Source organism: Dreissena polymorpha, chromosome 6, assembly GCF_020536995.1.
Source record: "Dreissena polymorpha isolate Duluth1 chromosome 6, UMN_Dpol_1.0, whole genome shotgun sequence".
In the NCBI taxonomy this organism is placed as follows: domain Eukaryota; kingdom Metazoa; phylum Mollusca; class Bivalvia; order Myida; family Dreissenidae; genus Dreissena; species Dreissena polymorpha.
The window spans coordinates 7,709,314-7,721,393 of NC_068360.1; the positions used below are offsets into that span (position 1 = coordinate 7,709,314).

A 12,080-nucleotide genomic window follows, 5' to 3' on the forward strand; every position below is an offset into this window, starting at 1 on the left:
GTAGGGACGTGAAAATTTGTCACCTTTATGTCACCTTAATTCAAAAGTGTGACGAGAACAAACGTCCGAACAATGTAGTTTTGTAAATAAGCACGAATAAGAGGACTTTAAGTTTGTACATTCCAATCGATTGTTAAATAGGAAGCTCGATCAATAATTCGGAATGAAAGAAGGATTGAATTGGATCATGTTTACATGTTAACAAAAGGGATTTTGCAAAGAATGCTTATTTCGTATTGAATTCGAAACTCGGGTTATTTTAAACATCTGCGTTTATAAATACGGATGGTATGTGTAAAACATTGTTTTGTTCACTCGTTGGATATATCTTCATAAAGGTACGCCTAAAATCATGGATTAACTCCTTTCACAGGTATGTTCACCTTAATATAGGGCGTTAAATATGTAAAATACGTAATGCGTGACAATTTTGCAAATTGAATTCATAAACAAACTAAACGTATACTCGACTATTAAATAATTTTACTTGAAAGCATATAACCGGTTAATTCACATTAACAAGTTTACATTGACTCTCAGTTTATGCATGGGTAAACTTAAATGGAAATTGTAGTGAATTTATGTGAAAATTAATGATGCATTTTGAAAAGCTTAAACTTCGTTTGTAGTGTAAACATATAATAGGTATTGCGCGTTTTACTATTTACTTGGTGAAATACCTGTAACACATGAAATACTATCAAACCAAACTACTTGCGCTCATCCGAAATCAGGGTACCTACTGATCTAATACAATTTTCACCAAGTATACATATGTAAACAAACCTTATTATAAAGGGGCCGACAATAAAGCATGCCACGCTATGTTTTACCATTTAAACCCCCTCAGCCTGTCACAAACTGCCACACATCTCGGACCCACACTTTCGAAAAGATTCTTTTTTAATTTCCACCGAATTAGTATTTAACCTTAAACAGACTCCACTATTGCGCTGTATTAAAATTCCCATGTAAAACAACTTATTACAATTAATAAGTATAATAAATGAATACTATAGTAGAATAGCTATTTGTATTATTTTTAAAGCTATTAAATTCTACAAAAAATTAAGATAATTTAGAAACAAAAACATTAAAAGAAATTGTGACGTCACCAGAGCTCCAGATATTTTTTTCAGCCGAGGGGTATTTCACTCATGAAATTTTTAATTGATGAGTAAAAATCAATATCCGATAATTTTAAGGAGTATTTATGTTCAAAGGATCAGAATTAATAATACACTGTACATGTAATGCTAACTCGCTATAACAAGCAGTTTGTACACAATAAAGCAATCACTTTTGTTTTATTTAACAGTTTTTCTGATTTTTTTTGCCCTTGGCTTATAAGCAGCCATTAATCTCTTTTTTCAGTCTTGATTTGGCCAGCCACTGTTTAGCACACACTGTACAGCCACGATCAAAATCTTCTAAGCTTGGCCCACAAAACTTGTTCATTATATGTGTATTTTGGCGCCATTTAAAAAGGTGCTTGAAGGTAAAAGTTTTTTCCATAGTGCCACACAAGAGATCAACTGATAGCAAAAATTATATGCTTGAAGTTGGGTGATTCGGGTTTTATACAATGTAATGTCAAATTTTTACACCATGAGCGTATATCGATGCTCACTAATGCAGCGGGGAGCCCGTTGTATGAACATCGGCCTCTATCGTGGGCCAACATGAAATGATATCGTTCTGACTGAGGAGTAAATTAGGTCAGGAACCACATTCTATACATAGATGGTGATATCACTACGTTTTTACCGGTGTGGACACAGTATCGGAAACCAGTCATGTTTACATGAATTTATATGCATGTATAAACGGTTAATACGCATTAAAATTACACACGATGCGTAATCCGAATTTAGTCAGGAGTTTTTTTTACTCAACAAAATTTTAAGTCATGCGTATTTTCTTTTTTGTCATGCGTATTTTACGCAAATACGCATCTTATCTGGCCCTCTGGACGTCACACATGGCCTGACCCCATCTTCAGTTACAAACGGTCTCAATTTCTTACACCCCCTCTTTCAGGCTGGAGATTGACGTACTCTATGGACGGCCCCAAAGCGAGTCATATAATTAAGTATTTGCCAGATGGACGGAATAACCACAGGATATTCAATCAAATATATATTGGCCGTGCTATGTTAAAATGGGGTTTAATGCAATTGCGTAAAGTGTCGTACCAGATTAGCATGTGCAGTTCGCACAGGCTAATCAGCGACGACACCTTCCGCATCAACTTGATTTTTGCTTAGAAGAGACAGGTTATTAGGTGCCGCTGTCTAAAATGTGGTTGAATTTCATTCATTGTTGTTATGAGATAACGATCGTGCTAAGGTCTAGCGAATTTTATCAAAGGCCCATTCATTTATTTGAGAAGTTTGTTTGCGCTACCAATATTTTAAGGGCACCGCTTAGTCATGACCCCTTTTTAACAAACTAGTAATTGTACTTTATATGCCGATTTCATTTGTATTAACGATTATTTTATCATACAATGTTTGATTTACCTTTTGCACATTTCTTCGCCAACCCTTAAGCGTGTGAGTTAATATTGTGATAATACATTTCAATAGATGCATCGGTGTAGTTGTCGCTTTTCTACTACCGATATTACTGTTGTTGCTGCAAATACTGATATTACTTCTACTTTGATAGTAGGGCGAGTGTGATACTTTACTACAATTTTAACACAGGCTTTCATTTAAAATAAGTTAGTAAAACATTTTAAGATAGACTTCTTAAACTTTCGCCGCGATTACTAATTAAGTGAACAGATTTTTACCGTTTGAGTGACATCAGACATTACTTTATCTTGTTCTTTTCAAGCCGTCCAAATTTGAAGATTGAAGTAGTTTACAGTGGCTTATCCCACGAGTATGAATCGGTCGTAAATAATTCTGTTATCAAGTAGGTCGTGCTTTCACTTTCTGTATCATGGGCAGTGGCGTTTACTCGATACTCGGGTTTGAAGTGTATTTGTTGACACAGTGATAAATCAAACACACCCTAACATGTTGGCTACTTTTCAAGATGGACATAACGATGTAAGGTTACCTATTTTGAGTAAAGTACATGTATCAAAGTTTTGTCGAGTGCATCGGGTTAACTCCCATATTGCAATCCCATTCGACTACTAAAATTTGCCTTTTTATGTCGCCATTATAGTAAAGAAAAGATAAATGTTCCTTTGCATAATTTTTTGCAAAGTATGGGGATACCCCAGATTCAAAAGCAGGAATTGGGTTCATTCTACTTTTTGTTGTGGAATACCTGCCCGCAGCATGAACGCACACGTTAATGTGTATCAATTGTATCGAATTGACTATTAGTAAGCAAAATTATATAAGAAGTTTATATAACAAGTAGTTATTCACTGGTAGATTCTCTGGAATAAACATTGTCATTTTAACATAATATCATTTTAAACAACTGAAAGGCTATGCAATATCATTCATTTTAAAGTAAACCACTTAGATTGTGTGTTTGTTTTTCTTTAATATACGTCCAAGTGAACCAAAAGAAGCAATTTAGACGACCATTAGCATCACTTTGCTACCCATTGAATCCAAACGGTTACTGTTAATCGAAAGATATTCTGTACCGATAGGCGAAAACTAACCCATTACTTACTGTCTGAAATCGCGAATTGTCAATATAGTAAAGTAAATACAGTAATTACTTTGATCGATGGACCGTTTCTTAGCGTCATTATAACACATTACAATTATAAAGTGCAAAAGAAAGTTGAATTGAATTTTCCCCAAAATGATCTGCTATTATCTAACCATTTGATCGTCGCCCAAAGGAATCTTGTCAGTTCGGTTAAGGTGGAGTAAAGCACAATTACGTACAGGTTCGAGGCCCTTTAGAGCCCCATTCAGTCCCTGTCAAGCAAATCGACACTATACAAATTACGCCATAGTTCGCCGAACTTGTTGGAAGGGGTTTGTTTACGACGACATTTGCGTATTTAAATAATTTTACAGATTTGGGCAGATATTGAAGTATGTCATTGAATGCTTTATATTGATAAATGTTAACATTGGATCTAAAAAGCTCCAGTAAAAAAGGTCCCTTTACACAACCGTTATGATAAAGCGATTCGGAAACGAGTCAGATAAAAATGTCTGAGCCACATCTGCGGAATGACCACATGATAGAAAACCTCATATAATGTTTAAATTGCTAGCCAAGCGACAAATTTTAAAACAAAATAGCCGTATCAAATTCAATTTTTATGTATTGCTCAGAACCCGGCTTCCCGGGTAGAACATTACTAACATACGAATAATACATATCGTATTCCATTGGTTTTATCAGTATTATTCATAATGCTCAAGTTTTTTTTTACAGCCCACACATCGTTTGAATATCAAAACAGCAACAGTTTCTCACAGTTGTAAATGTATATAGGGCGATGATTCACATTCGTGTTTTATACCATTCAACAGGTTATTAGGTGTTGGTGTCTTAAATGTGGTTATATTTAGTAGATTGTTGTAAGATGATGGCGAATTTTAACTAAATCCTTTGTACGAATTTGAGCAGGTCGTCTGCCATAACGTTAGGTTAACCCATTTATGCCTAGTGGACTCTCCCATCCTTCTAAAATGGATCAATTGATTTCCAAAATTACGGATGTCTAGTATATTTATTTGTATTTTTAGAAAATTACTTACGGAAATTCCTTTAAGCATCAGGCGGCGTCTCATCTGGGTCTACGCTGTTTATCAAGGCCTTTTTTTCTAGACGCTAGGCATACATGGGTGAATGGCATCCTTGGGTAGAACCTCTTGTCAAAGGCATAGTTATTGCACATAAAAGGCCGATTTCATCTAAGGCAATTTTATTGCGTTTAACTTAATACTGTTACAATACATTTTAATTTATACGCCTGTTTGGTTGTCGCTTATATACTAGCGGTATTACTACTCTTGCTGCAACTAATGCTACTACTTCTTTATAAGTGTGACCTTCTGGTTTATATGTTTATATGTTATATCTTCATAAACTTAGTGTTTTTTTTGCTTATTATATTAAAATAAGAGTATTTGACTCAAATTTTGACACAAACATTCATTTAAAACAAGTTTGTAGAACATTTTCACACACACCACCTATACTCTCACTGCGGTAACTTATTTACTCAACACAGTTTGGTCATTTGAGTTGCATCTGACCGTACTTAATCTTTTCAAGCTTTTCAAGTTCATTTCGAGCAGTTCAAACAGACGCCTATCCCACCTGTGTAAATCTATCCTTAAAGGTTGCCCTTTTACGTTTTTGTAAATTAACAAAAGTAAAAAACATTGTTTCAGATTCGCACATTTTCATTACATATAGTTATTATATTTGTGAGGAAACAGTAATACTGAACATTTACCACTCTCTAAAATATATATTATATGCATCTTTTGACGATTTAAAAACCTGAAAATTATAAATCGTTGCAACGCGAAACGATTGAATAATTTCGAGGGTTCTCTTGTTGTCTTTATATTTTGTGGTACTACGAGGATTGCTTATATAAATTATAAAAAAAAACATTCCCTCATTGTATGAGCACGGATGGCCGAGTGTTTTAAGCGGGAGACTCCATCAGTCAGTGGTTCAAGCCCTGTTGAGGGTTACTTGTTTGTCTTTCGTTAATTTTATTCTTGATTTTTTAATGGAGCTTTTTAGATCCAATGTTTACATTTACCAATAAAGAGAATTTAATGACAAACTTCAATATTTGCACAAATATGTTAAAAGGTCCATTTAGTACTGGGTTGTCTAGAGTGTCATGCTTCCGCTTTCTGTATGAGGGACATTTCCGTATATTTACTCGAAACTCGGGTTTGAAATTAATGTTTGACACAGTGATAAATGCATATGCAATAGACACCCCTAACGTGTAAGATACTTTGCAGACGGATGTAACGATATACAAGTAGCGTTTATTTGTTAAGTAGACGTAGACAAAGGTTTGTCGAGTGCACCGGGTTTACTCCCATATGGCAATCGCACCGGAAGACTTGCTCATTACGTTACAGTGGATGGTGCGCGATATAAGAGACGACCCTGGGTCATAAAGAGCCCTATGCAAAACATAGTACAATGCACATCGGTTAAAAGCCTCGTGCGAAAGACAATATTCAGCCGGTATGCGAGTCCCAACGGCTAGTACCACAAAACAGAGTTTTTGTTTGTTTTCTATATAGGCAAAAGAGGGAGGTAAGGGCAGTTAGCATATTACGTTTGGTCCGGGAATCGAAACTGATATAAGAGCCCGATGCAAAACATAGTACAATGCACATCCGTTAAAAGCCTCGTGCGAAAGACAAGTAAGTATATTATGTTTACTCAGGGTATCGAATCTGCAACCTCGAGTTCTGGCGCCACGTGTGCGCAAATACAATTACCTTTACTGCACGCGTTGTGTTCGATTTTCAGTTTAAGTTACAATAGATCATAGCCTCACCTAAGTTTATGTTTCATCATTATATTATATATGACACAATTGCTTAGCATTGCAGTTTGTATTTAACTGTTAGATTTGTAACCTATTGACAGCGTTTCAAAACACCCCAAAATGATTTGAATGCACAATATCCGCTAACATGACACCGAAATACATTTACAAATGGTTATCTATAAGGACTAGATTTATTGTGTCATTAATGCGGTTGTATACCTCCCATGCTACGAAGGAGAGAAGTATATTGGAAATACCATTGGCATCTGTCCGTCGGTTTGCCCGAGAAAATGAATAAATCCGACGCAGAAAAAACCTTTATCAACGTTTTTCAAACTTTGTCTGACATTGCACTTTCACGTATTACATCTTATAAAATATCCGTACGTTGTTCATCATCCTTGCTTACCATATGCCACTTTCATAACATGGTGTTTGGAACATTAGTATTGTCCGACAAAGTAAGTACATCTAAACTTTCCTACGTAGATCATTCGAACGCGAGTGTATTGTTCTTTATGATAAGAAAATGTGCATGTTTAATCTATGTCATCTTTGTTTGTTTGTTCGCTTGTTTCACACAATTTCTAAAATTATGCACCTTTTACACGTTTTATGATAATAACAACTTGCTGTACAATATCACATTCTGCAGTGTTGGGTACTCGTCACTTCTTTGCGAAACACTAGTTACACGTAAGGTGTCACTAAATATATATTTGAAACCTTAAGTTACATGCAGTCAGAACCAGGGCCAACCTACACCGCACTATCCTTTAATAATCGAATAATGGGCTCCTTATAAAGGTAAGCGTATCAACATCCCTTAACCCTTTCAGTGCTGGAATCGAATTTTGAAGGCCTTTGCAAACAGTTTGGATCCAGATGAGACGCCACAGAACGTGGCGTCTCATCAGGATCCAAACTGTTTGCTATTCTGACAGTATTCTTAAAAAAAAATGAAGAAAATGCTAATTTTATCAATTCTGCAGACGACATTTTAGCAGACGACAAATTTCCCAGCATGCAAAGGGTTAATCGTAGTGGACTCGGGGTATCATTATAACATGCACGAAACCGCACCCATCGGTCGCAGGTTCGTTTACCCGCTCAATCGTATCGTATTATCTCAATATTCCCACGCGACGTTAACTCGATTTTCAGCACAGAAGATTATTTACATCAACAGCTTAATTGTCATTTTTAAATGTCTCCAGTATTATCCCCCGTTACCAAATTTACACATCTTTTGGACGATGACCATGTTTGTGAATCTCGGTTCACCTTATAAAAAATGTAGTACACAGGTAAAACAATATTTTAATAAAACATCTAATTAAATATTCAGGCAATAAAATTGAAACTTAGAACACTGTAACGCATGGTCATATTATTTATTATCTTTACAGAACCTGATATACTGCTGCCACCCCTGTACCGAAAGAAGGAAGTTTAAACAGAAAACGACACATGAAACATAAATTTTGTGTTCGATATTTTCCTTACATGGTTTAAGTTCATGTACTAAAATATTGAAATAGCGAGGCATATCAACTAACAAATATAGGATAATAACCGGTAAGGCTTCTTTGTTTCGCAATAAGCAGCGTTATTGATCACAGGCAATATTAAGTTATACACATGAAATGGACAAAAGCGTGGCAAACCAATGTTGATGTGACGAACATCCGGTGATGCGTTAACCGCCGGACTAGAAACCAATTGGATTACGCAGGAACTGACAACAGACGGAAAGCCATGGCCAGCATAGAGGTTGAGCAAGTAAGTCCACCCTTATCTGCGTCGACGCAGTTTGTCTAGGAGTCTTAATAAATGAGACGCGTTCTGCGAGAACTGGGCTTAAGACATATGCTTAAAGGGTCACCACAGTTCGCACAGGTTCATCAGTGACGATACTTTCCGCTTTTATGGTTTTCTTTCCGCTTTTATGTTTTTTTTTTTCGCTTTTATGTTTTTTCTTTCCGCTTTTATGGTTTTTCTTTCCGCTTTTATGGTTTTTCTTTCCGCTTTTATGGTTTTTCGGGTTGAAAGAAAGTCTCTTCTTAACGAACTTCTAGTTAAGGCGGAAAGTGTCGTTTTTGATAAGCCTGTGTGTGTGAATGCCAGGCTAATTTGAGAAGACACTTTATGCACCTACATTAGGCCCACTTTTCCAAGAACGCGGCTCGAATACACAAAAGTATGCTGCGGTCTACAAAGTTGTAGACATTAAGACATCATCGTAGTCCGTTCATAAGTCCCGAAATCTTATCCGACGTGTCTCATTATCATATTTTCAGAAAATACCATAAGGAGCGGCGTGAGTCGCGCAACAGCTGTTTCTGCCCCATGTCAAAATTTAATGTCGAATGTCAAATATGGCTTTAACGCAGAGGAAACGAATTGTAATCGTATTCGCTTACCGGAAGTTGAAAATGCGTAATTTGCCGTCACCTTGTGGAGACGGCATGTCGCGCGTGAACTTGCGTCCCTTCCGTAATGTTCAAGGTAAAATTTTGACAATTACGGATCGACAATATACTGATGAGAACCTGTAACTGATGTCCTTAATATTATTTAAAAAAGTAATGTAAGCGACGCGCCATTTCCTGTACCTCTGGTTAGTACTTTATACCATAGTTGTCGGTATGTTATCACATAAACATCAACCTCGAGACATAGTTTACGTGGGTGATATACGATGTTTTAGCGCCTGTTATTCATAAAGTTGTACCACATACTATTTTTAACGTTGTTTTTTATTTATCTACTTGTTTAAACTTATTATATATATGAGCCATGCACTGTGAAAAGTAGGTTTAATGCATGTGCGTAAAGTGTCGTCCCAGATAAGCCTGCGCAGTCCACACAGGCTAATCAGGGACGACACTTTCCGCCGAAACTTGATTTTTGATAAGAAGATACTTTTTTTGAAACGAAAACTATTATAAAAGCGGAAAGTGTCGTCTCTGATGAGCCTGTGTGGACTGCACAGGCTAATCTGGGACGACACATAACGCCCATGCATTAAACCCCATTTTAACAGAGCACGGTCCAAATATGTTAGTGAAAAGCTTCTCATAGGAAAGAATATATGGAACTCACACGTTAGTGTTTGTTAATACATAAATAGCAGGTTGGTTTAAACATTCGTAATTAAGTGATTGCACTTGTAACCGATATCATGGAATTAAAAAGAACACATAGGGTTAAACCCGATATTACAAATTTATGATACGGACACATGCTTGCAATAAAAACAATCAGGCCAATATTTCATTGCCAAACATTTATATTGGGTAACATTCACTCAGTCAAACATTTATACTGGACAACATTCACTCAGTCAAACATTTATATTGGGTAACATTAACTCAGTCAAATATACTCTCATTTTGCATACATAGAAAACCCTACTAGCCTGGTATTTAAGCATGCATAAATGAACATGTATATTATTTAAATGCGGTTACGTATCCTGCATTTACTAATTTAAATTCATTTACAATTCTTTAACATTCATCTGGCGATTAAAACACATTTGGAAATTCGAACTTTTTATATTAAACGTAAAATCACCATAAAACGAAAGATAATTGAATAAAAAACAAAGCATGTCTATTTAAGTATTTCTTTGATCGTGGTGTATAAAACCACGGTTAAGATATATCGTTTTCCACGGTTACCCAACATGTCGAATTACTATTTCGAATGCGTTTTTACGAATTTTAAATCAGTGAGGCTTAAAGCTATAATAGATGAATAATTTATTTTACAGTATATTCATGTTATTTTGCAACGCAAGCGATAACAACTTCTTTTTTCTTAAGTGGAAACGCCCGCAACATACGTCTGACTTTTGAATACGGCTTACATTATTCTCATTTGTTTCTTTTATATGATACGATATGTTTTTGAGCCAAATAAAGCCAATATACAGATACACATTAACCCATTTATGCCTAGTGGATTCTTCCATCCTTCTAAATTGTATAAATGTATTTCCAAAATTAGGGATTTCTAGTTTATTTATTTTGATATTTAGAATATTTCTTACAGAAATTCCTTTCAGCAAACGGCGCAGACCCTGATGAGACGCCGCTTCATGCGTCGTCTCATCTGGGTCTACGCTGTTTGCAGAGGCCTTTTTTCTAGACGCTAGGCATAAATGGGTTAAAAACATAGCCGGAAATCGCTTCATATTGCAGAAGCTGAATTTATTGACACTGCAGTTATTATTCAACTAACGACGTGTTTATTTACGTTGTATGACACAAATATTATTGAACAACTTGTTTTCTATATCGCTTTGCAGTGTTCGTAAGTCGTTCTGATGTTCTATCCGTCAGTAAGTAGACCATTCGTTTCTGCACGGTATCTAAACGGTTTCTAAACAACGCTTCCGCAAGCGATCATTTTACTTTGCTTTGATCGAAAGGAAGACGCTTGTTGACCATGAGAGAAACATGTCAAGGTCAAGTCTACCTGGGTAGGTAACATGAAATTCATTTTCACACACTAACTAGAAAAAGCTTTGGCCAATGGGCATTTAAATTGAGTAAGTGATTATTAGAGTGGAAAAGAAGATACCATCTATGGAATCAAAAACAGGTGAAATGTCAAGGTCACATTAGCTGAACACGTGGCAACTGTTTAGTCTTCTCCACGGCTCATTGTGTTTCGGCGGGATATATTTAATGAAAGCTCTGCCCTACAAGTTAATATATTTTTACTCTAAGAAAAAAGTTTTCTTTCGAGGTCAACCAGTCAAAGATCAATGGCATGAAGGCCCATAATATGAACACTGATGTCTGTGCTGTACGTCGGGCGGGTGGATTTGTATTGAGGTAGGAAGCGGGTAGTGTTGGCGTGGTAGTGGAGAAACGAGTGAAGCAGACTTTATGCGCAGTACTTAAATGTTCCCCAACGACGGAAGTTTTAACCACTTGCAATGCAGTAGTCTTTAACTATGATGCTATTCAGAATAACACAGCAATTTAATGAAATTATAGCATGACTAAATCAGATGAATTTCATTTAAGAGCAGCGCTAAAGACAAATAAAAAATACAGTGCCGATAAGCAGAACATTTTCAACAACATACGAAATCTTAAGGATGATGACTGCTCTGGATTCATTTTATACCTCATCATTACAGAGAATACCTCCATCTGAAAAGTTGACACACTTTGTGTAGCGTCACACGAAAATCGTCTTTATGCGGCCAGTGTAACTCCAAATCGTACTGACCATTTGCGTATGAACATGCTGGTCGAGGAGCTGCGCGCTTGCCGCATATAGGCTTAAGACCACTTCGCATAATTCGGCTCATTTTTTTTCTTCAGTGAAGGTATGGTGGTTAGTTATTTACATAGTATATGGTTCACAGTTTTTAAGATTGATTGAGAGTTATGCCAGCAAAGGCGCCTGAAAGTTCCTGCAACTCATTTACAAGGCGGAAGATTATTGATCGATTACCATGATTTATCGTTTAGTATAGAACAGTAAGACGACAAGTAAGGCGACAAATGTCATTATTGTCGAGTTTGTACAGCATCATGCGAAAATGGGTCTTATGACATATGCGGCCATTGTAACTCCAAATCAT

The 12,080-nt window shown here is 36.2% G+C and overlaps 1 protein-coding gene across 5 annotated transcripts in view; it reads left to right on the forward strand.

The window, feature by feature from the left end:
* LOC127834819 (myosin-VIIa-like) overlaps window positions 1-12,080 on the forward strand; it is a 46,124-nt gene continuing 34,044 nt past the window's right edge. For 3 of the 5 annotated variants that reach the window (XM_052360877.1, XM_052360880.1, XM_052360881.1), the window contains exons 1-2: window positions 1-373; window positions 7,882-8,254. In XM_052360877.1, coding sequence (XP_052216837.1) covers window positions 8,231-8,254 — 24 coding nt within the window. In that variant the 5' untranslated portion in view covers window positions 1-373; window positions 7,882-8,230. Of the gene's footprint in view, window positions 374-2,931; window positions 3,060-7,881; window positions 8,255-12,080 lie in introns of those variants that run through there. The other 2 variants (XM_052360879.1, XM_052360878.1) reach the window with 2 other exon arrangements.